Genomic DNA, 26,129 nt, shown 5'->3' on the forward strand with positions numbered 1-26,129 from the left:
TCACTCACTGAGGCACTGGTATTCTCGTTCTCCACTGCAGTCATTGTCTGCTGCCTTCAGGTTCTGAGGGATCACATCAAAAAGCTCAGAGCCCAAATTGTGCAGAAGAGACTGGTTTTAGTTAGAGGACTAACATCAGCATCATTTTGAACAAAGTCCACTAGCGCCACCTGTGGCCAAGTGCCTTGAACAAAAATTACACATTAGTGTTTGATTAGTGTTGTAACATCGCATCCTGTTAGCATAGTCTGCACGTGTCTTTTCTCTGAAAATCATCTGAAATGATGGAGTAGTGAGTTTGTATATTACATTTGTGTAACTGTAGTCACCTGGGACAATCATGTAGTGTTTATTGGGAACACTTGGAGTCAAAAAAGATAACTGATCGACCCACTGGCAAGAGGTGGTAAGTATATACATATGTTTACCAGAGCTTGTATAACGTATGAAGTTGCCTCAACTTTATTCAGAGATGAAGAAAGATAAGAAGGAGAACAGGAGAGGAAGAAGACAGGTTTAGATGTAAAGGTAAGGAGTGCTCAGTGGGTTTTTGATAAACTGTTACATGTAGGTCCTCATGGTTTTAAATCAAATATTGGGTCTGCACATGTGATATTATGTTTTTTCATATTGTCAAACGTTCTGCAAATCAAACTGAGGTAGACAAACTGTGTTGTTTAAAGTCTGCATGAAAATCCTCTGCAGGTTAGAGCAGGATAAACAGGTTAGTTTGCTGCACCGTGAAGGATTTACAGTAAATAACAATGTGTGACTGGTGCACAGGTTACAAGTGTTGCAGAGATTCATATGGATTTTTGCTGATGACGCTTAGATCCATTGACTGACCAGGACAACTCATGAAACATCTGCTGACATCTGGTTGAATTAAGTTGTGTACATCCACAAAGAGCAACAGGTCATCTGATCACAGCCTGTACACTAAGAAAATCTACTGGAGCTCTCATCAGAATTTTTTTTTGAGTTCTGATCCTTTTCCTCACACTGAACCATTACAAGCAATTTTAGGGTTCCCCACCTGCTGAATCTTACTTTAACCCATGACTGTACACATTTCCTTGTTTAAGCTGGGCATACACTGTGCCGATTTTTCAGTCATGTGACCATTTTGGGGATCGGCCCGAGTTTCATCTTAATTGTGTGTCGTGCATTGTGTAGTATTCATGGGGTAAAGAGAAGCGATTAACACCTCACGACCAGCTCCCGATCTTCAATCATTTGGTCGCAAGAAAGTCAAACCTCTTTAAAATACTGTCGGCCCTCGTGAGAGTGTCAATGCAGCCTCTCACACTGCGCACGCACAAACACAGAAATGTAAGTGAAAAAGACGGAGTAGCACAACAGTGCAGCGTGTGATCTGGACACAAGCGATTGAGGCACAACTTGTAGAACTTTGGGAAGCTCATCCGAGCCTTTTCGATGTGGCCTTACAAAATTAACACGACCGCAACAACCGTGAAAAAACTTGATGGACATTGCTGCTCAATCGCAGCTGCCTGGTCAATGTTTTTCATTAGCAATTTAGCAAAGTTGATGGTGGTGGTGTGCGTGTCTGTGTGAGTCAAAGACAGAGAGGGAGAGAGAGGGAGGGCGAGAGGCAGATTTTGTGTTATAAGTTTCATGTTATGAATCGCATAGTGTATGCCCAGCTTTAGAGACAAAGTCACCCTCTACAATGTCTGCAACAGAAAACAGAGATATATTTTTTATTTTCCTTCTTTTTCTTGAGATTCAAGCTGAAAATGAAAAAAATAAACAAAAGTTTGTATTCCCATCTACTGATATTATTTTGTTATCATGTTAATATAGCAGAAGGTTCCGTTAGCGTTCCACAAAAATAGAAATGTCCTCAAAAGAGATACTTTTTACTTTCTTACTTTAAGTATATTTCAGAGCCTCTACCTTTTTACTTTTACTTGAGTAAAGATTTTGAATTAGTACTTCAACTTTTACTGGAGTATTTTTAACAGCAGTATTTGTACTTCTATTATGTACAGAATCTCTGTACTTTTGCCAACTCTGCCTGTCAGTACCTGTTAGCTGCCTCGAGAGTCCCACAACCTCAGGTCGGTTGTCCAGACCATGGTGGAGAACACTCAGATCATAGTCCTGATAGAAAGTGATTTAATGATCTATTTTTACGCTGAATATTTTTTGCTGTAATTCTTTATCACACTCTTCATCCACTCACTGTATTAGGCCTGTTCTCCATTGCTTTTCTGTCACTAAAAGATAACACACTCCAGTAAACTGTGACATTATCACTTCCAAGGTATTCTGGCCCTGAGATTTGTGTGTGCAGATTTGATTATTGTAACTGAATGTGTAATCAAAACTGATGCCCATTTACCTGATCATCCTCTCTACTTTGGTCTCTGTTATAGTAGAAGATGTTGTCTTTAGATGTTGGCTCCTTCTGCTCCCCTTTCCTCAGACTTACAAACAGCACAATCAGGACCAGCACTTAACACAGAGCACAAAGTTTAGCACACAACAACCAGCCAAATCCACTTAGCTGGGAAAGAAAACAGAGGCTACAAATTATAAATCCATTCACAACTCACCAAGCAGTAGAATGCCTCCAAGTATTCCCCGAATAATGGGCACACGCTGAGTACACATCACATCCTCTCCCCTGCAGTCGCACACTTCAGCTTTGATGATGCTGTCCTGCTCCAGGCCATGTTTGTCTGCCACTCTCAGGATAACACTGTAATATCCACTGTGCAGCTCAGTGGCTAAATTCAAGATGATGCCTGTTCCTGAAATAACCAAAACAACCTAAAGTCTTCTCTGGCAGTAATTACTGTCCTGACATGAGCACCAATCACTTTAATCTTAGTGATGAAAAGTGAATCAGGTGTGATGTAAACTTTAATCTTTGTGAAAAGGCAATCCTGATATTTACAAATCAGATATTCACAGAAAATATTTTATCTCATCACAAGTGATGAAATATCTGAAGCTTCTATTTCAAAATATTAAAAAATACGGCCATCTGATTGGACAGCATCAGCTTATACTTGTCACATGTCAGCAGTGTACATACTGGAGTCATTCATCCTAGCGGTCCAGTGTGTCTTTGACATGTCCTGTAAAGACACCGAGTACGGAGGTCCAAATTCTGGTCCATCTTTATCTGTTACTGACAGCAGCTGAGGAGCTGGATCCTTGTTGCACATCTGAGGAAACACAAAGTCAAGGTGAAGCTTTTCTTTATGCTGATATGCTGTATCACATGACTGCACACATGGGACTTTGGTTTCACTTTTCAACTGATTGCATCAGTAGTAGTAAGTAGAAGTAAAATATTTTACAAACACTCATCCTGCACCACTATTAGACATGTTCAACACAAAACACCTGTTAAACTATTGGAAATAGGACATACCTTGATTTCATGCTGCTTAATAACGGGAACGTTGTCATTGACATCTTCCAGCTGAATGATCAGTGTTCCAGTTCCTGTAGCTGGGACTGCATCTGGTCATAGAACAAACACATCAGGAAAATGACGTTTATTAAGATAAAGATTACATAAACAAAGTGAAATAAAGTCAGTTATCAACTTTCATCTGGTCTTCCAGTTCTTATATAACTGACATTTGACTTTTAAAACACAAAAATTAAAGGCACTGCAATAAAGGGCTACAATGTTATTAGCTGTGCGTATCCCAGGAACATCTGTTTGTACTGAAATTTATATTACATAGAGAGAAAAAAATAAAAACACACCTTAGTCCAGAAAACATTAAGGCAAGGCAAGGCAAGTTTATTTATACAGCACAATTCAACAACAAGGTGATTCAAAGTGCTTTACAGGGACATTAAAAACAAAAACAAATAAAAAGCATGATTAGAATTGATTAAAAAAACAATAGATAAAATCAGAACAGTAGATAAAATCAGTAGTTAAAATTTAAGTTTAGAAATTTAAGCTTAAAAGTGTGGATTTGGTGTTTTATTCAAATGCAGCTGAGAATAGGTGGGTCTTCAACCTGGATTTAAATAAACTGAGTGTTTCAGCTGATCTGAGGCTCTCTGGGAGTTTGTTCCAGATATATGGAGCATAAAAGCTGAATGCAGCTTCTCCGTGTTTGGTTCTGACTCTGGGAACTGATAAAAATCCGGATCCAGATGACCTGAGGGATCTGGAAGGTTCATACTGGGTCAGGTGGTCACTGATATATTTTGGTCCTAAACCATTCAGAGCTTTATAGACCAGCATCAGAACTTTAAAGTCTATCCTCTGACAGACAGGCAGCCAGTGTAAAGACCTCAGAGCTGGACTGATGTGGTCCACTTTTTTGGTCTTAGTGAGGACTCGAGCAGCAGAGTTCTGAATGAGCTGTAGTTGTCTGACTAATTTTTTAGGTAGACCTGTAAAGATGCTGTTACAGTAATCAAGCCTACTAAAGATGAATGCATGGACTAGTTTTTCCAGGTCCTGTTGAGACATCAGATCTTTTATCCTTGAAATATTCTTGAGGTGATAGTAAGCTGATTTTGTTATTGTCTTAATGTGTTTTTTTAAGTTTAGGTCTGCGTCCATCACTACACCCAAATTTCTCGCCTGGTTTGTGGTTTTTAGGTGTATAGATTGAAGTTCTTTGGTGACCTGTAATCGTTTTTTTTTTTTGGCACCAAAGACTATTAGTTCAGTTTTGTTTTTGTTTAGCTGGAGAAAATTGTGGCACAACGAGTCATTAATTATTAGTTATTCTGTTTTAAGAATAATTGAGTTGTTCATTTGTGTCTTGTCAAGATTGTCCTTTTTCAGTATAGGTTTAATTACAGCAGTTTTTAGTGGTTCTGGAAACACACCTGATATTAAAGAAAAGTTGATGATTTGTAACAGGTCTGACTCCAAAGTCTTTGAGACCTTTTTGAAAAAACTTGTTGGCAGGACATCTAAACAGCAAGAGGAGGAGTTCAGTTGACCTAAGATGTCCTCCAGGTCCTTGCTGTTTATAGGGTGAAACTGTTCGATGGTGTTTAGCAGTGATGGGAATAATGGCGTTACAAGTAACGGCGTTACTGGAGTGCAACACAAGAAAAATAATAAAAACAAGTAAATCACACAACCACAGCTTTACACTGACTAGTCGTTTTATTAACTTGACAGGTAGCGAGCGTCAGGGTGGGCACGGCCAAAACAACAAACAAAACACGCTGGAAATGAATCAGAACTAACTTACCTATAGTGAGTCAACCCCAAAAGAAAATACAAACCTCTAACCTGTCTCCCTACCCGAAACAGGAGAAAAAGGTTGTAAAAGAAATGGCTTCCCACCCCTACAGCTACCATGTCCAGATAAACGACTCTCTACACTGTTTTTACTGCAGCCTAGCTCTGTCGCACAGCACGAAGGGCCCCAAACGCGCAGCTCACTGGAAACAGGAAGTAGGAGGAGGCTGCTGGCCCAGTCAGGTCCCAATTTGTAGCTGGCCTCATTCCCTCTTCCACCAATGGTCAGCTTCCACCTGGAAACTTACATAACACAGACATCACAGAGTACAAACAATGCCCCCGCATGGTGTGGCGAGTAACAGCACCACACGGCAACAATGACCTGGGTCATAACATTCAGTAACGAGTAATCTAACTAATTACTATTCCTATCGTTACAACGCCGTTACAGTTACTAACAAGGAAACGTGGTCCGTTACTATTTTTCAACAAACAGACGGTTGAAGCTGTGTTCAGCTTATCGCATCGTATATCAGTTGCACGGAAGTAACGCAATCTAGACGCTACAGCTTTAGGCAGCTGCGCGCTCCCGCGGACAGTAATCACGATCACTGTCTAGCACAACACCTGGAGCTCAGGGGGCAAAACAATCACATGAGTGCTGCTGTTTGACTGAGGAAGAATAAAGTAGCCGTGGTAAGCCAATCACATGACCACTTTAAAATGACAAAGCAACAAGGTGATGTATACCAGTTTTTAAATTGTGTTGATAGGCCACGTAAAACCAGAGTCATGATAAACAATATGTACGCGGCGTTTTTTCCTCAATAGTTACGTCACGTTAGCGCTAGCAAGCACTCTCTGCTTATGAGCAAAAAACCAAAACAAAACAGGAAGTTTTAGGAGTGACGGAGAGAGAGAGAGCAGAGAAAGAGAGAGAGCGAGTTTTGAGATATGAGAGATTTGTGACATTTAGCGTGTTTGGAGTGTGTAGTTAATGTGTTGTCTTGTGTAGTTAGCGTGTAGTGTTGTGGATAGTTTTGTGTTGTGTGTTAGAACAATGAGGCGACTGCTGTCTCCAGGTAGAAAAAGGAGTGATACACCTGCTGCTGTCAGACCTGCAGGTATCAGGCTGTGATGTTCTCCTTTATAGTGGACAGAAGTTATTTTTTTGGAGTGGCACAAATAATTTGTGTGGCATCTTATTGAAGAACAGCTGATTGTTCTGTAAATAGTTTGAAATGGTTATTTAAAAAATCAAGGTAAAAGGTAAATGGATGCAAATAACTTTTTGCAAAACTTGTGCATAGGATTTTAAAATTGACAATTTACATTTGCATTTAAAGTTATGAAATATGATTCATTAAACATGTTTGCGGTTGTTACAGTAAAATGTATAACTTTTTCTACTCTGATTTTATGGTTTTTGTCTGATTTTAGATCAAGTGTGTTAATACAGTATGTCAAAATGAAAACATGACTGTAAATTCAGACACTTGAGGTTGTGCTGAAAAGAATGATACCAAACAAGGCAAAGTAAATAGTTTTTAAAGGTAAAATGTGGAGGGAAAATCAAAAGTAGTAAAAAATGGCCAATTATACCCTGGACCGCAGAGGGTTAAATGTTTTTTTTTTTTTTTTTAAAGTAACGCAATAGTTACTTTTCAAGTAATTAATTACTTTTAGAATATTGTAACTCAGTTGCTAACTCAGTTACTTTTTTGAAGAAGTAACTAGTAACTATTCTAGTAACTAGTAACTATATAGTAACTAACTCCTATTCTCTCTTTTCTTTTCTTTTTTCTTTTTTAAACACTGATTTCAGATATGAAATCAGATTTTGCTTGCACATCAGTTTTTTTTAGATACACATCACCCACATTTTAACACTTGAATATCAATATAGAATAATCAACAAAATGTCTGTAATTTTAATCATTTTCAACCAAAATTGTTTTAATGTGTTTATTTATTATTATCACAAGGTGGTACCGGAAATGTGTTAAAGCATATTTCTGTCAAGTTATGAGGTCACTGTGCTTAAATATGTCAAAGGCACTTGTTTTTGTGCTCCTACTGCACATCTGTCTTGTTTTGGAAAAACCCAGTGGTTCTCAGACTTTTCACAACAAGTACCACCTTAAAGAGTTGCAACAAAACATTTGTTTACCAGTGTAATTATTCAAACACTGGTAATTTTATAAAATCATATCAGTGGTCATTGTATATGATAATAATCTGTATCAGTCTTAACTCCCACCTACCATCATCATATGCACCGATGGTTGCGATGTATCTGTTGTTCGTGATAAAGGGAGCCTCTCTGTCCATGAGTCGTCTCACTTTAATAAGGCCTGTGTCCTTGTCCACATTCAGCCAGCCTGCAGGGTCATTCATTATTTTGTACCTGCGCATTGACAGACAGTCACAGAAAGATGATAATACTGTGCAGGCAGGATGATTACAAAAGAATGTTTCACAATAGGTTATTTGATTTTACCAGGCTGGACCTCATTTTGATTAAAAACATTCTTTCGAGATTTTGGTCAATAATGATCTGACAGCATCATGCAGTTCCTGCAGATTTGTCAGCTGCACATCCATTATGTAAATCTCAGTCAGTGAACTCACTGTCATGTTCAACAAACCAGTTTGAGATGATTTGAGTTTTGTGACATGGTGTATTATCCTGCTGGAAGCAGCAATATGAAGATTGGTACACCGAAGGCAGGGATACGGCCAGAAGCAGGCCGTGGAATTCAAACACAATTGCTATTAAGAGGCTGAAAGTGCCAAGAATGTATCTTCCACACCATCACTGACATCCTGAACTGTTGACATAAGGCAGGATAGAGCCATGCTTTCATGTTTATGCCAAATTCTGATTCGGACAGAAATGAAAACTCTTTAGACCAGACGATATTCTTCCAATCTTTGTTCATCCAACTCTGGTGAACCCATATGAACTGTATATTTCTGTTCTTAGCTAACAATAGTGTCACCCAGTGTGGTCTTTTACTGCTTCAAGGTTGGATGTGCTGTGTATTCAGAGTTGCTCTACATATGATGGTTGTAACTAGTGCCTATTTGAGTCACTGTTACTCAAAACAGTCTGGGAATTCTTTTCTGATATCAACAAATAATCCAGAGAAATGTTGCTCACTTTGCGTTTGCCCTTTTTCAGAACATCTTCTATAAACCCTAGAGTTGTGTGAAAAGATTAGAAAATATTCTAATATTCTGCATTAGTGACGCGCAAATCATGAATGAATTGTTCAATACTCGAGAATCACTTTACTGACTCATGAATCATGATTCACAAGCCCAACTGAATCACTGACTCATCCCTGTTGCTGTTAGCAAAATAATTTCATTAGTAGAAATATATCTAGCTTATAATTAAAATTGTGGAGAAAAACACAACATCCAGTATCTTAACAAAAATATTTCTGCTCTGAACTGGAAGAAAAAACCCTGAGAAGAAGCTCACATCAAGACAGTAGCTCCTCGGTTCACAGTAGCATCACTCTGCTAACATGCTAACAGCACATTTGAGCTACTCACCCCCTCCTTTCCTGTGCTGAATCGTAGACGCGAATCACTCAGGACTCACTAACCCCCTCCCTCCTGTGCTGAATCATAGGTTGTGTCCAAATTCATGGGCTGCATCCTCCTGAGGACCCGGCCTTCGCAGTCTACGTGGGCCGGGTCCTCAGAAGGTCGGGTAGGCCGGGGGAAATTGGACGGTCTAGTCTTCTGATTAGCGTCACCGCTGTCTCGGTGGAGTTTAATAAACTCGGCTGTCTGCTCCTTGCTATCTAAAATATAACAAGACACTGGCGTAAATTCTCGACCGTCTCATACTTCGTTTTAATCAGTTTTCTGTTTGACGTTTAGTCAGCTGTGTGAAAACCAAGGAGGAACCCACTTGAGGGATTAATAAAGTTTTATTTTATCTAATCTAATCTAATCTCATAACTTTAATTTCAGCCAAACCGATTTACTCATAAATAAACAAAACACTGAAAAAAGCCAAACAATAAAATTTTTAGGTTGCCTAAGTGACATATATTACGTTTAACCTAAGTAGCGAAAGTCCGTGGTGATCTGAAAATGATGTGACGGGAGTTGTGCCGTTCTCGGCGGCTTCAGTGACCCTCGAGCTCCCGGCTAGCTATCGAGCTAGTGGGTAACAGACATCTCCGAAAACGTCTGTTACCCGTCTGTTACCGTCTGTTAATTTGATGTTTACACAGCTACTTTCTCGCCTGAAAATATGTTAAAAGTTTATTTTGTGACTCAGAAAGATTAGTAAGAGTAATTTTAAAACTTAGTAGCGGCCGCCATTGTTGGAAACCGGAGTTTGGCTGGGCCGCGCTATGAATTCTGGGATATGGTGGGCCACCAAGGACACACCCCACCCATCCTTCAAATTCGGGGAAAAGGAGGACGCATTTGTCGGCTGCATTTGGAGGAGTCTACGAATTTGGACAGCCTTCGGCGCGTCGCTGTGATGTAATCAGTCTACAAATGCGGCCTCAGGAGGATGCAGCCCATGAATTTGGACACGACCATAGTGCGAACGAATCACTCAGGACTCACTCACCCCCTCACTCCTGGCTCACAGCTTCTTCTTCTTGGTTGGCAACCAATGTTAAGGCGCATTACCGCCCCCTGGTTCACAGCTCAGTGGACATTTAGATGAGAAAATATATATTTGACACATTTAAGGAAAATACTAATAAAATAAAAATAAACAAAATAAATGTTCCCTTTAGAAATGTTTTTGCTCTTTTTTGCTCTATAAAATAGTTGTTTTCTTTTAGAATCACTCATCTTAGCAGTAGGATATACATGAAAAGAGAAACAAATTAAGTTTGAGTGAAAATGTACAGTTTTTGCACTCTCTGGTCAACTGACTCAGTGACTCAAATGACTCAAAAAACCCGATTCACTTTGGGGAGTGACTTATTAACTCGATTCAGTAAAAAGAATCAAATTTACCAACACTATTCTGCATATTCTAATATGGTAACATTTTATGCAAAATGCCCTTCCTGATGCAACCCTGCAGTGATTTGTATCTTAGACTGGTATTGCCACAACGACTTGCCAAAGCCAACAATGGAGCCAAAAATTAAATGATATAAATAATACAGTTTTACCTTCAAATGATCAACCAATATCTACTCACTTCTTTTCTTAGACTATTACAAGGTGTATTGCTATATGAAAAAGGTTAATAGTGTTTCAGATCTGATCTCAATGGTACATAGCTCCAGTATTTTCCATGCTGGAAGTGAAATGAGTCTCCTTTTTTCCCCTTTAACGCATGGACTAAGAACAAAAGATGCTTCTGTGGAGGTACTAATTCACAGTAAAAGATGAACACAATTTCTATACTAGGCTGGTGTCCCCTAGTACATTTGCCCTTAAACTACAATCTAAAGTAATTGTGATCATCAACAATTAAGAAACAATGCTGAATTACAAAAAAAGGATCTCAAAATCACTTGTTTCCACCAATTGAATATTTACGTGAATTTACAGGGAAATATGAGACATTTAACAGACCTGGAGTCTTTTATTCTCTGTGGGGAAACTATACACATCTTTTTTCAAGGCCCTCTGTCAGTTTGTCAGGTACTGAAAAACAAAGTCTGGGTACTACTGAAGTGTTTATATAGTGTACGTTTGACTGAAAAACTGAATGTTTGCAGCACTTATGAGGTCAGTGATACATTTTCTCTAGCAGTGGGAAGTTGCTCAAAGTCCTGTTTGACTTACACAACTTTCTGCTTGCGTGCAGTGTCTGGGTCTGAAGCGCTGTACTGCACAATGACTTCATCCACAGCAAGGTCCTCTGGTTTTACCACAAGCTTCTCCTTTGGATCAAAGACTGCAGCTTCATTCACATCCTTCACATTCACCACCACTGTGGCGGTAGAAGTGACCACAGAAACACCACAAGCAAAAGGAATCTCATTCTCCACTGAAACCAACAGAGTGTGCTTGCTGACCCTCTCAAAGTCCAGCTCCTGGTTGGAAGGAAGGGAGAAAAACAAAACAAAACAACAACAAAAAACACACATCATAAGTAAGGTTTGAGTCGATCGAATTCGAATTTGATCCCCAATTTGATTCAATTCAATTCAATCAGTCAAAAATATTATAATTATGATCATTTATCTTGGATATTTACTGTCGAAAGAACCCTCTAAACCTTGTAAATTAAAAATATTTAACTTCAAATTATTTGACTATTTCTCTGCCATCACAAGCTGATACTTTTGAGACTTCATCACAGGTGTAAGCATCACAGCAGATGCCTTTGTGTTAAAGTAACTGAGGATAAAACACAGAAAAACATGAAGGCTAAGATAAAAATATTCTGCAGTAGATCAAAAACTGAAGAAAACCATGACTCAATGTATGAACATTACCTGATGCTTTATTAGAGACACAGCTGAACATTCTGCAATTTGGCATAATCTGTTAAATTAAATTTTTTTTGGTATTGAACAGCAGAGGCGAGGCTTTCTTGTCAGAGGTCATTTTTGAAGGAAAAAATAAATTGTGGCCAGTAGCACTGAACACAATGGTAGACTGGTGTGTAAGCAAATAATAAAGCAAATAACGCCGAAAACAGAAATTTTTGATGGTAAACTGCTCTTGTGGTACACTGAGAGAGAGAGAGAGAGCGCTGTAGGAAGTGTCAGCATGTCCCACAGCATGTCCACGTGCATGCCATCGGGTGAACGGGGGAATCCAATCTTTGTATTTACATCTCTTTGCAGAATCAGTTTAGCTGCTCTTTGATCATTTGCTGTTTCAGCTGTTTTTGGTGGTTGTTGAAATAGTTTTGTAAGCTTTAAGCTGAGATTCTGGCGTTTCTGGCAAAATACATTTATATTTAAAATGGATATCAGGATTTAATGAATCAATATCAGATTATTGTAATTAAAACTGATTTGAATCAGGAAATTACCTAATCATTATGGTGAAAGCACAGATTTTCATTTATTTATAAGAAAAAGCTTCCATCCCCTAAATAAAATATTCACTGATGATAAATATTTCCCAATAATATGAATGAATTCCTGATTTTTTTCCTACCTTTGCAGTAGAAAGGATCCCTTCCTGTTTGTTAGTTCCTGTTTTTAATGTGAAAAGTCCATCAGAATCACCACTGACGATCTTGAACTTGGTGTTCCAGGCTGGAGTTTGTGGTTCATCCTCATCTGTTGCTATCATCTTTACCACCACAACATTCTTTTTGTTTTCATCAACTGTTGAACTGTACTGTGAAAAAATAAAGGATGGGTCAGAAATCATGGCAGTGAAAACAGATCTGAAGCCTCCTCCCTAGGAATGGAGAATAATGGCCTTGTTTTGTAGTCTGTGTTCGTTACTTACTGCATAGCTGTGAAAATTCATTAAATAAAGTTCATTCAGTAAACATGCCCAAAAATTGCTTTTTAAATGCATCAACAAATTTATATGAGCAGGTAAAGACTGACTGTTCCCTATACAACACACACTAAAAAAATCTGGCTCAGGCTACCCAATCAAGATATTATTATTACTACTTTTATTTACTTGTTTTATTTTGTTATTTTTTTGTTTATTTGATGATTTTGTTATGGGACACAAAGCTACAACTCACAAGAAATGGCAACAGTCAGCCAGAGGAAGTAGCAGTGTTAACTGCGCTGTAAATAGGAATTTTATGTCAGACACATTTCATGTCAACATTTTAAGGAGGTAAAAGAAAACCCCCCAAAATGTGACAAACATCCATCTATCACTCAGCGACTTCAGTATGTGAGTGCAACATTAGTCATGCAATTAGATACAGACTGATTGTGTTATGCTTTCATACTTACAGATTTCTGAGTGAAGACTGGAGCGTTGTCATTGCTGTCTGTCACTGTGAGGATGACTTTTGTTTGTCCAGTACGCCCTTCTCCCGCCATATCTGCTGCTTGTACTGTCAGAGTGTACTGTGGATATTTCTGTTAAGAGACAGGGACTGTTAAGGTAGATCAGCTCATCAGCAGGAAGGAGGAAACACTGACATCAGTTTAAAGACCTCTGTAACACACAGCTTTCAAACTGACTAGAGTCCTTCATCTATGAAGGCCTGGCATTCTGCTGAAAAGCTGAAGCTAAACTCAATTTATATTTTGCTTATGACAAATATCTGCAAACTTGATGGCAGTTTTAAGTTCAATTTTAAGTTTAAGTTTGAAGGCTTATCCAAGAAATCACAAGCAGTGTTTTGGTGCAGCACCTGCTTTGTGACTGATTTCTAGCCGTGACAGGCAGACTACTGATCCTGATTCATTATAAAATGCTTTTTTTCAGCCCTTAGGTGTAAAAGGACACTTGTGTGTTAAATGTGTTTAACAAGTCTTACCTCTCTGTCTAGTCCTTTACCAGTGACTCTGATGGTTCCAGTAATTGGGTTGATTTCAAACATGTGGTCCGTGGGCAGCGGTGGGTCCTGATTTAGAATACGATAGCGGAGATCTGAGTTGAGATTATCTGGCTCATCATCATCTTTGGCCTCAACCCTAACCACCTCAGTCCCTGAAGTGGAGGAATTCAGAAAAAGGAAATCAAGAGCAGTAGTGTCTGAAGGTCTTCACACTGCTTCATTTACGAGATTTACTAAATAAAAATGGACTTGCTGCAAAAACTCTACTAATTTCTTTCCAACCCAAATAATTCTCTGGTGCTTTAGGTGTCATTTTAATTTTCTGAATTTTCCAAATATCTTGAGATCCATTACATATAGTGCAGCAGGATTTTTAAGCCTCTGCTTTGATTTTTGTAGATAAGATTAATACACACAAACAAAAATGAAGAAAACATCAAAAGAATTGGCAACAAGATGCTTGTTAAATATATTTAAAAGGTAACTAAATTCACTATACATACCAATGGCTGTGGCCTCAGCAACATCTGCTTTGTACTCTGTCGTAAAGTAAGGTTTGTTGTCATTCTGGTCTATCACATTGACTATAATCTCCATAGGATCCATATCTTGTCCTGCTCCTTCTGCCACAGCATGTGCTTCAAACTACACAGGCAGAAGATTTCAAAATGTTTAATTTATAAAAGTTTCAGATTCACCTTTAAACTGATTAAATTATCTCTACACCTTCAATCTACAGATGATATAAACAAAGCAAAGATTCAGAGTGTCTTGAGGTGACTGTTGTGATTTGACTGCTTGTTTCTGTCTCCCAAAAGGGTTTTTGCATGTTCCTTTTGAAAACAACCAGAAAATTCTGTCATTTCCAGCATTCCAGCTTTCTGTCATTTCCAGCAACTCAAAACTGGATCTATAATCTATAATCCAAAACTGGATCTATAATCCAGTTTTGAGTTCTGGATCTATAATCCAGTTTTGATTTCCGCCCACTCACATCCTGGGCCATCTGACCTCAGGAATTCGCATGACAAGGTGGGGCCAGGTCTCACAATGAGCTCACCCGAAACCCCGGCTGATTGGGACCCACACCCAATTTCACACCTTGGCTCAGGCGATTAGAGGATCATCAGGGGGTCCTTTTGTCCCTCTTTGGGGGGAAACTCCCACTAGGTTTAAATCTGGGACTCCCCACTATTTGACCTTAGAACTGAAGAAGCTTCTCGGATGAGAGGTGAAACGTCTTCAAGCAACTTAAAGAAGTCCAGACGCTTTTCTTTGCAAGCTCCTTTGACTACGATGACCTGGATGACTGAGAACCTTCACAGACATGATTTAATAAGGAAAAATTGTGAAACTGTTGACAAACCAGAAATAAACCAATAAAAATGTTGCATCAATATGCAACATAACAAACACAGCACATACTCAAAACCATGAGGAAATATTTATCTGCTTAGTGAGTCCCCAAATAAAACATCAAATGAAATCACACTTATTATCAAAATGTCAAAGAAATCTCATGGCATATGAGCTAACTTAACCTTACTAGCTTAGGTTATACACCCATTCAATTTAATTTCAAACCACAAACTATATCACTCTTTAGCAGTGATGGGATCAACGGCGTTACAAGTAACGGCGTTACTAACGGCGTTACTTTTTTCAGTAACGAGTAATCTAACTAATTACTATTCCTATCGTTACAACGCCGTTACAGTTACTAACAAGGAAACGAGGTCCGTTACTAGTTTTCAACAAACAGACGGTTAAAGCTGTGTTCACCTTACCGCATCTTATATCAGTTGCGCGGAAGTAGCTGACTACGTAAGTACAGCTTTAAGCAGCTGCGCGCTCCCGCGGACAGTAATCACGATCACTGTCTAGCACAACACCTGGAGCTCAGGGGGCAAAACAATCACATGAGTGCTGCTGTTTGACTGAGGAAGAATAAAGTAGCCGTGGTAAGCCAATCACATGACCACTTTAAGATGACAAAGCAACAAGGTGATGTATACCAGTTTTTAAATTGTGTTGATAGGCCACGTAAAACCAGAGTCATGATAAACAATATATACGCGGCGTTTTTTCCTCAATAGTTTCGTCACTCTCTGCTTATGAGCAAAAAAACAAAACAAACCAGGGGGAAGTTTTAGGAGTGACGGCGAGAGAGAGAGAGAGAGAGAGAGCAGAAAAGGAGAGAGAGAGTTTTGAGATGTGAGATTTGTGACGTTTAGCGTGTTTGGAGTGTGTAGTTAATGTGTTGTCTTTTGTAGTTAGTGTGTAGTGTTGTGGATAGTTTTGTGTTGTGTGTTAGAACAATGAGGCGACTGCTGTCTCCAGGTAGAAACAGGAGTGATACACCTGCTGCTGTCAGACCTGCAGGTATCAGGCTGTGATGTTCTCCTTTATAGTGGACAGAAGTTATTTTTTTGGAGTGGCACAAATAATTTGTGTGGCATCTTATTGAAGAACAGCTGATTGTTCTGTAAATAGTTTGAAATGGTTATTTTAAAAAAGGGTAAAAGGTAAATGGATGCAAATAAATTTGTTGTTTGCAAAACTTGTGCATAGGATTTTAAAATTGACAATTAATATTTGCATTTGAAGTTATGAAATATGATTCATTAAATATATTTGTGGTTGTTACAGTAAAAAATATAACTTTTTCTACTTGGATTTTATGGTTTTTGTCTAATTTTAGATCAATTGTGTTAATACAGTATGTCAAAATGAAAACATGACTGTAAATTCAGACACTTGAGGTTGTGCTGAAAAGAATGATACCACACAAGGCAAAGTAAATAGTTTTTAAAGGTAAAATGTGGAGGGAAAATCAAAAGTAGTAAAAAATGGCCAATTATACCCTGGACCCCAGAGGGTTAAATGTTTTGTTTTTGTTTTTTAAAGTAACGCTTTAAAAAACGCTTTTTTTAAAGTAATAGTTACTTTTCAAGTAATTAATTACTCTTAGAATATTGTAACTCAGTTACTAACTCAGTTACTTTTTTGAAGAAGTAACTAGTAACTATAATTGAATTACTTTTTCAAAGTAACTTGCACAACACTGCTCTTTAGCATCAAATAATACTGCACAAAAGATGTTTCAGTGATAAAAACAACATTACTTACAGATGATGCTGTTTATTAACTTGTAAAGGCATAGATGGCAACAGATTAACACAGGTGAAACTGCACCTGGCTAGATCTTGCAGAGTAAAATACACAAAACAACCGCTAGAGGGCAAACTGCAGAACAGAAAATACCTAATTCCATCATATTAACTGTGAAATATAGTCTGTAGTTGATGGGTTGATGAGAAAAAAATAACCATTTTAACATGGTGCTAAAATAAAATTTCTTTATCAAATGATCATCGAAAGATAGACACTTTGGAAAACATTTGGACAAAGTCGCGATACTTACTGTATACATGGCTGTTTCCTCTCTGTCGAGTGGTTGTGTTACATACAAATTGCCAGTCTGTTTGTCCATAATGAAACGACCAGCAGGAGGCAGATCAGCTCCTGGACCAGTGAGGCTGTAAAAGACCCTCCATGTTTTATCTTCATTAGAGCGGATCTGGGGAAAAAAACACCGGACTGAGTTAGATTACTCTTACATTAACAATTAACAATTATGCAACAATAAAGAGGCTATGCACATTAATCTCAGAGATTCAAGAGATTCCTAGTTATCCGGACATATATATCAGAATGACTGACCCATCTCGTGATCTCAAATTAACAAGACTATTAGATTGTCTAAGCATTTTGGAATTTTTGTTTATTTAATTTCTTTTTACTGAAGACAACCTATAATTATTAATTTAAACTATTCGGCTTACTGTTGCTGAATCTTCTAGTAAAACCAGGAGGGGCAGCTAACTGCCATGACCACTTTGAAGCATTTTTGCCAACAATCTTCTTAATTTACTTATCTAAAGTGAACAATGTTCTCTTATGACAAAGAAACACTGAAGAAAAGTGAAAACTCTGGAGATTCAATAGTGATATTTAAAATTAAGCAAAAAAAAAAAAGAAGACTTTTTCACTGCAAAGGAAATAAACATTTAAAATGCACTTTAGTGTCAAATTAATCACAAGGTCATTCAGTTCTCCTTACCTGAGCTACTTTTAGAGGATAGATTCCTCTCTGATTCTCAGGAACATTGAGTGGAGGAATAACCCAGCCTGCTCTCTTCCTTCTCCTCAGTCCTCTACCAGACTTGGGGAATTGAAGAACAGGCACTTGTTGATAAGTGGCACTCTGGGAAAACACAGACATATTGTTAGCAAGTTCTGAATGATTCACAGTCAGATGGCTCTGTGACTGCCCAGAGTTTACTTTTTTTTTAAAAGAAAACTTGGAAAAGTTTCCCATTTATGCACAGCCATAGAGACGCAGTTTGTTTTAAAGAAAAACAAGTATTTTGCATGTAGAGTCTTTTCCTTCCAAAACCGCCACACTATGAAGCACAAGGAACCTGTAAATGTATCTTTCTTTTTTTTTTTTTAAATCGTATTGAAAGAATATTTATTACTGATTTGTACTTTTCCTTCATGTTTCATTAAATATTATCTCTAAACCTACCTCTGTGTGGTTAGCAGAGTCCACGTTTGTACTGCGATGTTGAATGTTTGTGTGGTCTTCATGGTGGTGCTTTCCACATTCATGGCCATTATTGTGTCCATGGTGATGCTCAGAATGAACTACACTGACTGGAACTGTTATTCTCTGACCATGAGAATCCCAGGAGTGGATGAAGAAGTTCTCAAGTCCTTTATGAAGAACAACTTCTTTGTTTACCTGGAAGGTTTAAAAAACAACCTTTACTTGGAATACAAGAAGCATCCACTACATTCTTCATTAGAATAATTCCACAAACTTTACTGCGATTTTTAAAATTATTCCAACTTTGCTGTTAAGTCTACTCACCACTAACACACCATCTGCCTTTACACCAAAGCGACTGTCGTCAGTGCTGAAAAGAAATATTGTGTGGTCTGTGCAGTCAGTGAAGTCCACTGAGAAATTATAGAAAAAAGAATTAAATATTACAAATATATATAATATAAAATATAATACATATGATGACTGGCATGTCTTTATTGCTGTGAGTACTGAATGATCATTACTGCTTCTTCCAGATAGGTAATCACACTTTACAAACCTGCAGCACTCAAAGCCAGGTTAACATTATTTCATGGCAAAAAAATTATAGTGATTTACGCTTAAGGCTTAACCGAGGAAATGTTTAAAACATCTAGAGTTTTGGGCCCTTAAAGAAAAGAAATTATATTGTGATTGTTTTCAGACATATCTGTAAACATTTTGTTTCATCAGGATAACTTTACATTGTTAAATCAAGTCTTTATGCTTCAAATATCCCTGAACTTTAGATAACATACATATTCATTAAAAGTCCCACCCCAGTTAATTTAAAAAAAATTTTTTTAGCAAAAACAAAGCAAAAAACAAACACTAAAAAAATTGGCAGCAATAAATCCTGCTGGTCAGTGCTCCTGTATGAAGGTGGAGCTCATTCATATTCTCGCATACTGGTTCAACCCACTTTCGGCCTGGCGCATTAGGGGGGCGCTAGTATAACTAGTGGCCATTTGAGCATTCCTGGATCGCTTACTTGTGATCTCCTTTTTGGTCACCTGACTTCCCTTGGTGTTGCAGAGATCATCTGCAGGTCACCCTTCTGAAGCCTCCATCACAGCTGGTCATAGCTGTAGAAGCCTCCTATGAGCCACTCTGCTCATGATTTGTGATGCTGTTTACTCAGAAGTGTGGGCCTTAGTTTTACACAACGCTACGCTAACTGAAGTGCTGCTGCTTTGCTTTTACCGTCTGTTCCTGTTGCGAGGTTTCTTTTCCTGCTGCTGCCAGCCTTTTAAAATGGACGTCGGCGTGGACAGCGGCCATTTGCATCATCATTTACATTGATTGACTGGATGATTAACTTATAGTCGCCTTGGTGGTGGGAACTTTTGAGTGTTACACACTTGTCTTCTTTTAGTTTATTAGTGTGAATGTGTGATAGTGTGCTGCACTTGTGTATTGGTGTGTTTTCTTTTCTTTTTTTGAGTTTGTGCGTGGCATCCCTGCCCCTCCACTGGTAAGCCTCGGCTCTGAATACCTTTTTTTTTTTAAGCATATTTCTACATTGATATTTATGATTGTGCTTTTATATGTTGTTTTAAATAATTATTAATAAATTGTCAAACTGTTTTATCATTGAACCTCATCTCTGTACTGAGTATAACGAACCTAAGTGCCTTCTTGGTGATTAGTGTTACTTCCAGTATTCTCTGGGTGAAATTCCCAGGGTGGCGGGTTTTTTTTTTAAACTGTGAAGAGTATTTACTTTATTCCCACCTCGTGCTGCCACATTGAGATATGCCCCAACTCCCCCGCAACTCTGAATAGGATAAATTCAAACTCCTGTGCCAATAGAACTAAGCAGCCCAAGCACACAAAGCAACTATCAGCTTGTAGACTGTCTGCTTGGCAAACACTAGAGGTCGTATCGATACCAACGCTAGTATTCGTATCAGATCAACATCAGCACGATATTATCAATACTTTGTTTCCAGGGGTGGATCTAGTGGTGGCATGGGGTGTCTGTGCCACCCTAAAATAACCTCTTGCCATATTAGTGCCACTCTGGTTTTGCATAAACACTTTAAGCCTAGATAGAATTAACACTGAATATACAGGGAGTGCAGAATTATTAGGCAAATGAGTATTTTGTCCACATCATGCTCTTCATGCATGTTGTCTTACTCCAAGCTGTATAGGCTCGAAAGCCTACTACCAATTAAGCATATTAGGTGATGTGCATCTCTGTGATGAGAAGGGGTGTGGTCTAATGACATCAACACCCTATATCAGGTGTGCATAATTATTAGGCAACTTCCTTTCCTTTGGCAAAATGAGTCAAAAGAAGGACTTGACAGGCTCAGAAAAGTCAAAAATAGTGAGATATCTTGCAGAGGGATGCAGCAGTCTTAAAATTGCAAAGCTTCTGAAGCGTGATCATCGAACAATCAAGCGTTTCATTCAAAATAGTCAACAGGGTCGCAAGAAGCGTGTGGAAAAACCAAGGCGCAAAATAACTGCCCATGAACTGAGAAAAGTCAAGCGTGCAGCTGCCAAGATGCCACTTGCCACCAGTTTGGCCATATTTCAGAGCTGCAACATCACTGGAGTGCCCAAAAGCACAAGGTGTGCAATACTCAGAGACATGGCCAAGGTAAGAAAGGCTGAAAGACGACCACCACTGAACAAGACACACAAGCTGAAACGTCAAGACTGGGCCAAGAAATATCTCAAGACTGATTTTTCTAAGGTTTTATGGACTGATGAAATGAGAGTGAGTCTTGATGGGCCAGATGGATGGGCCCGTGGCTGGATTGGTAAAGGGCAGAGAGCTCCAGTCCGACTCAGACGCCAGCAAGGTGGAGGTGGAGTACTGGTTTGGGCTGGTATCATCAAAGATGAGCTTGTGGGGCCTTTTCGGGTTGAGGATGGAGTCAAGCTCAACTCCCAGTCCTACTGCCAGTTTCTGGAAGACACCTTCTTCAAGCAGTGGTACAGGAAGAAGTCTGCATCCTTCAAGAAAAACATGATTTTCATGCAGGACAATGCTCCATCACACGCGTCCAAGTACTCCACAGCGTGGCTGGCAAGAAAGGGTATAAAAGAAGAAAAACTAATGACATGGCCTCCTTGTTCACCTGATCTGAACCCCATTGAGAACCTGTGGTCCATCATCAAATGTGAGATTTACAAGGAGGGAAAACAGTACACCTCTCTGAACAGTGTCTGGGAGGCTGTGGTTGCTGCTGCACGCAATGTTGATGGTGAACAGATCAAAACACTGACAGAATCCATGGATGGCAGGCTTTTGAGTGTCCTTGCAAAGAAAGGTGGCTATATTGGTCGCTGATTTGTTTTTGTTTTGTTTTTGAATGTCAGAAATGTATATTTGTGAATGTGGAGATGTTATATTGGTTTCACTGGTAAAAATAAATAATTGAAATGGGTATATATTTGTTTTTTGTTAAGTTGCCTAATAATTATGCACAGTAATAGTCACCTGCACACACAGATATCCCCCTAAAATAGCTAAAACTAAAAACAAACTAAAAACTACTTCCAAAAACATTCAGCTTTGATATTAATGAGTTTTTTGGGTTCATTGAGAACATGGTTGTTGTTCAATAATAAGATTATTCCTCAAAAATACAACTTGCCTAATAATTCTGCACTCCCTGTATATTCTAAAATCCCCTGCCATTAGAAAAAGGTTCAGCCCATAGCGATGGCTTCATTTCTTGTTGTCAGTAGCAACCGACAACTATGATTGTGCCAGAGCACATTTTGAGTCAGCACCGTGAGCACTTCAGATTTCAACACAACACGGTGTGATGAATCCAATAAATCATGTAAAATTAGGATGAAATTATTGGGTGAAATTATTGGGTGAAAATTTTATTAATGACAAATAAGTTACAGACTATGTTTATGTGAAACGTGTACACTTACACATTATACATTTGATCTATTTTGGCCACATGTAATGCATATTGCAGAATGTAACACCTGTGTATGTGTAAAGAAATAGAATTGACTTCACTACCCCATTTCATTTCCATGGCACCCTAAGGAAATTTCTGTAGACCCCCCCTCCGACACACACACATACACAGGTTAAGTAGCACAGTGATTTGATTTGAGGGAGGACTACTAATAAGACGATTAAGAATATGGAATTTTCCATGTTATGCCTGTCATTAAATGAAATGTGAGGTAAGCGCCACGACTTCCGGGCCAGAAGAAGTTGTTATTCGAGTGACTTGTAGTAAAGAAATGTTTTGCAGTTGCTCCAGCTCGGTCCTGCTTTTGTTAGATGTCAGTTGGAGTTTACACACCATAAAGCGCAAAGAGGCGGAGCCATTACGGAGACAGTGAGCTCAGGTTGAGTGAAAGAAAGCAGCAGCACTGTTCCTGTGATCACCATTAAAACCTTTATTGGGATAAAGCAAGCAGAAGTCCTTCACCAAATCACCTGATCAACAAACTCCGGAGTGAAGAAAAGAAAACTGAGTTGTTCTTACCTCTGCCCAGCCTCATGCCCGGCCTCAGATGTTCCCTGGACACTCTGAAAATCAGCAGCTTTGATTCAAATCCAGGCACACATGTTGTCCTGTTAGCTCTCTCTAGTGCTGAGATCTAGGAGAGGAGAAACAGCCTTTCAGTTGGACCTACAATAATAAATTGACTAAAAAGAGAACACTTCTTAATGGTAGTAGAATTTAATATTTAAATAACATACTTTTTAAGTCTTTTTTTTTACTACATGTGAAGGAATATTGCCTTAAAATTGCATAATGATGATAAAGAGTCAATTATATATTATACAGTTACATTTAACAAAAAAAGAAATCAATACATTTTAACATGAAATTCTTATTCACAAAAGTGAAGAATATGTTATTTTCACTCTAATTTTCTGCTGGATTTAGCCGATATCACAAGCTGTAACCACAATATATTATATATATAAAACATTATTTTTAAAAAATCCCCTATCACCCCTGCGGGTGGTCTATCCTTTTCTTCTTCTTTTTTTGCCTGTCCCGTTTGGTTCTTTAGCCATCATAATTATTGTCTGAAGGCCAAAAAAGATGCCCAATGGCTTTACTTTACCAAGTGGATCATCATGGCCTTGTCATATTGGTCCATTTGATTGACCTTTATTATTATGCATTTATTTTATTTTATTTTATTTTATTTTCAGTTGTTACAGACGGAAAGACTGGGGTATAGGAAAAGGTGAAAGAAAGAAAGATCATCAGGGGGTCCTTTGTCCCTCTTTGGGGGGAAACTCCCACTGGGTTTAAATCTGGGACTCTCCACCATTTGACCCTTAGAACTGAAGAAGCTTCTCGGATGAGAGGTGAAACGTCTTCAAGCAACTTAAAGAAGTCCAGACGCTTTTCTTTCCAAGCTCCTTAGACCATTGCACATATATTTAAATTGGTATGTATGTAAATGGTTACACTAGTTTCAGTCAATGTGCAAATGTACTGTTTATAAGGTTGGAGAAATCTGCAGTCAGCTGCGACTGAAGAAGTCAGTGGATGAGTGACAAAATGTTTCTCCCACTGAAAACGCTACGTCCAGATGAACAGAATCAACTTTTTGGGAGTCATGAAAATAAAGAAAAAGCTGTCCAAACTTTTGACTGGTAGTGTATTTGTGTGTAGTGTATTAGTTCAGAGGTCCTAAGTAAGATGCTATTTAGAATCCTCACATCATTCCCTAAATCTCAACATGTTGTCATTACAAAAAATGGCAGTAAAAAAAACAGTTAAAAAATAGGTCTATATCACTTTATTATCACTTTGACATTCAGATTAATGTAATGACTGTACAGGAGAGGTGAGAATCCAGTCATGATATTTTAAATCTTCATATGGTACAATTCTTTATGTTGACAACAGACACAACACTTGTAAGAATCCTAATTTCTAAGTTATAAAGCTTTTTGTCAATTTTCAACCAATAATTCATTATGTTGACCTTGAAGGCCTTGGTAGATGTGAGCCAAATTTTAAGAGATTGTTAACACGGCCCCGCTGCTTTTTAAAAGAAATGGTGCTATCAAATTCAGTTGAATTCCCAGTTCCACAGCAAGTTGAACAAGTAACAAGATTAATTTATTTTACATAACTTTAAACAGAATGGACAGTAAGAAATGAGTGAATATAGAGTGCCAAATTATAAAAAAGAAGGAAGTCTCACCTCAGAAGTGATGACTAAAGTGCCAAAAACTGCGAGCCAAGCGGTCCCCATCTGTGTAAATCCTCTTGTTTAATATTCCCTGCACATATATGATTGAAACCAATGATAATGAGAAGAATTCGAAATATAGACCTATATAGACAGTATTATTAGCAATGATCTGAGTCCCAGCTCAGCCATCCACATTCAGAAGTTCTCAGTCTCATTTCCTCTTCCTGATAATGTGTCTCTCACACCCCATGTTTTCTCACCCATACACACACGCTGAAATTCAGCCACAGTTGTTTACTAAGAGTCAGTAAAAAAACATTAAACTGTTATGAAACAGCCTCAAAACCACCAGCATCCGGGCATCACTTTAGCTCAGTGTTGAGCAGGCGACCACATGCCACATAGCATGTGTAGGGGATTGGGTTCGAGTCTGACCTGCGGTCTTTTGCTGCATCATCCCCCTCTCGTTCTCACTAACTTCCTATCTTCACTGCTACAATATCCAATAAAGGTAAAAATGTGAAACCAATAATCGTAAAAAAGAGAGAGAGAGAGACCAAATGATGCGTGCTCATTTAGAGTCTTTCTTAGTCACATCTGTACGGAGCCCCTCTGATGACATGATCCAAAAAATAAATAAATTGTGGCCACAAAATACTACTTCGAGGGCACAAAATACGTATAACGTGCGCACGAAATGCTAATTCGTGGGCACGAATTGGGTATAGCGTGGCAACGAATTACGCATTTGTGGCCATGAAATAGGTAACGTGCGCACATCATATTGATACAATTCCTGGACAGCTGCGTAGAGACACAAGCATAAGAGTAGGCTAAACCTATACACCATGGACAGAGACAGTCTGATTGAGTTTTATTTTAGGCTGGGAATGAGCTACAAATGCATTTTGAAAAGCCTGGTAATGCAAGGAACCATTATTATGGAGAGACATTTAAACCGGATATTGAGAGCGAAGTTGCTGTACAGACAGAAGTACGACCTGGACGCCGGGATAGATTTTATTGTCAACCAACTGCAAGGGCCTGGGAAGGATCACGGTTATCGGTGGATGTTTACAAAGTGCAAACAACACGGCATTGCTATCAGAAAAGAAGACGTCAGGATCCTCATCTCTTTACTGGACCCAGTAGCTTCCCAGGTTCACCAGACCACACGTCTCAGAAGGAGGCAATATTTTGCTCAGGGGCCTAACTTTGTGTGGCACATAGACTCTTATGACAAACTGAAGCCATATGGGATATGTATTAATGGATGCATCGACGGTTTCTCATGCAACATCATTTGGCTGCGGGCCGCACACACTAACAGTGACCCAAAGGTTATCGGAGGTTACTTTGTGGAAGCAGTGGAGAGTCGTGGAGGTTTCCCCAGGCTCGTACGAACTAACATGGGCACTGAGAACGTGTTGGTCAGAGACCTCCAGCATTATTTATGGAGAAATGACGGGGATGATAGAGCAGGAGACAGAAGCTACGTCACAGGAGCAAGTACTGCAAACCAGAGAATTGAGAGCTGGTGGGGAGTGATGAGAAAAGAAGGAGTCGAACCATGGATCACGCTTCTAGGAGAACTGAAGGACGAAGGATTCTTCTTTGGGGATTTCATTGACAAAGCTCTGTCACAGTTCTGCTTCATGCCAATCATTCAT

At 38.8% G+C, this 26,129-nt stretch overlaps 1 protein-coding gene across 1 annotated transcript; it reads right to left on the reverse strand.

Moving 5' to 3' along the window:
• On the reverse strand, positions 1-24,630 carry LOC100702590 (B-cadherin). Its single transcript, XM_025900443.1, has 18 exons — positions 24,469-24,630; positions 22,779-22,893; positions 18,586-18,674; positions 18,241-18,456; positions 17,773-17,916; positions 17,074-17,229; positions 14,153-14,294; positions 13,629-13,801; positions 13,096-13,224; positions 12,326-12,511; positions 10,997-11,247; positions 7,474-7,616; positions 3,410-3,501; positions 3,068-3,200; positions 2,583-2,780; positions 2,369-2,481; positions 2,014-2,127; positions 1-63 (listed from the first exon to the last, which is right to left on the reverse strand). Exons 1-18 carry the CDS (start codon positions 24,517-24,519, stop codon positions 1-3), a joined length of 2,508 nt encoding a protein of 835 aa, XP_025756228.1. The 5' UTR covers positions 24,520-24,630.
• Positions 24,631-26,129: the final 1,499 nt, after the last annotated feature.

Source organism: Oreochromis niloticus, linkage group LG18 (assembly GCF_001858045.2).
Source record: "Oreochromis niloticus isolate F11D_XX linkage group LG18, O_niloticus_UMD_NMBU, whole genome shotgun sequence".
Lineage (NCBI taxonomy): Eukaryota > Metazoa > Chordata > Actinopteri > Cichliformes > Cichlidae > Oreochromis > Oreochromis niloticus.

Excerpts from the sequence above, each read along its gene's own strand:
- LOC100702590 (XM_025900443.1), bottom strand. The coding sequence starts at position 24,519 with ATGGGGACCGCTTGGCTCGCAGTTTTTGGCACTTTAGTCATCACTTCT. Across the intron at positions 17,230-17,772 it reads ATCCTCTAAAAGTAGCTCAG|ATCCGCTCTAATGAAGATAA; the intron begins GTAAGGAGAACT and ends TTTTTTCCCCAG. Across the intron at positions 2,781-3,067 it reads CGCTAGGATGAATGACTCCA|GAACAGGCATCATCTTGAAT; the intron begins GTATGTACACTG and ends TGGTTATTTCAG.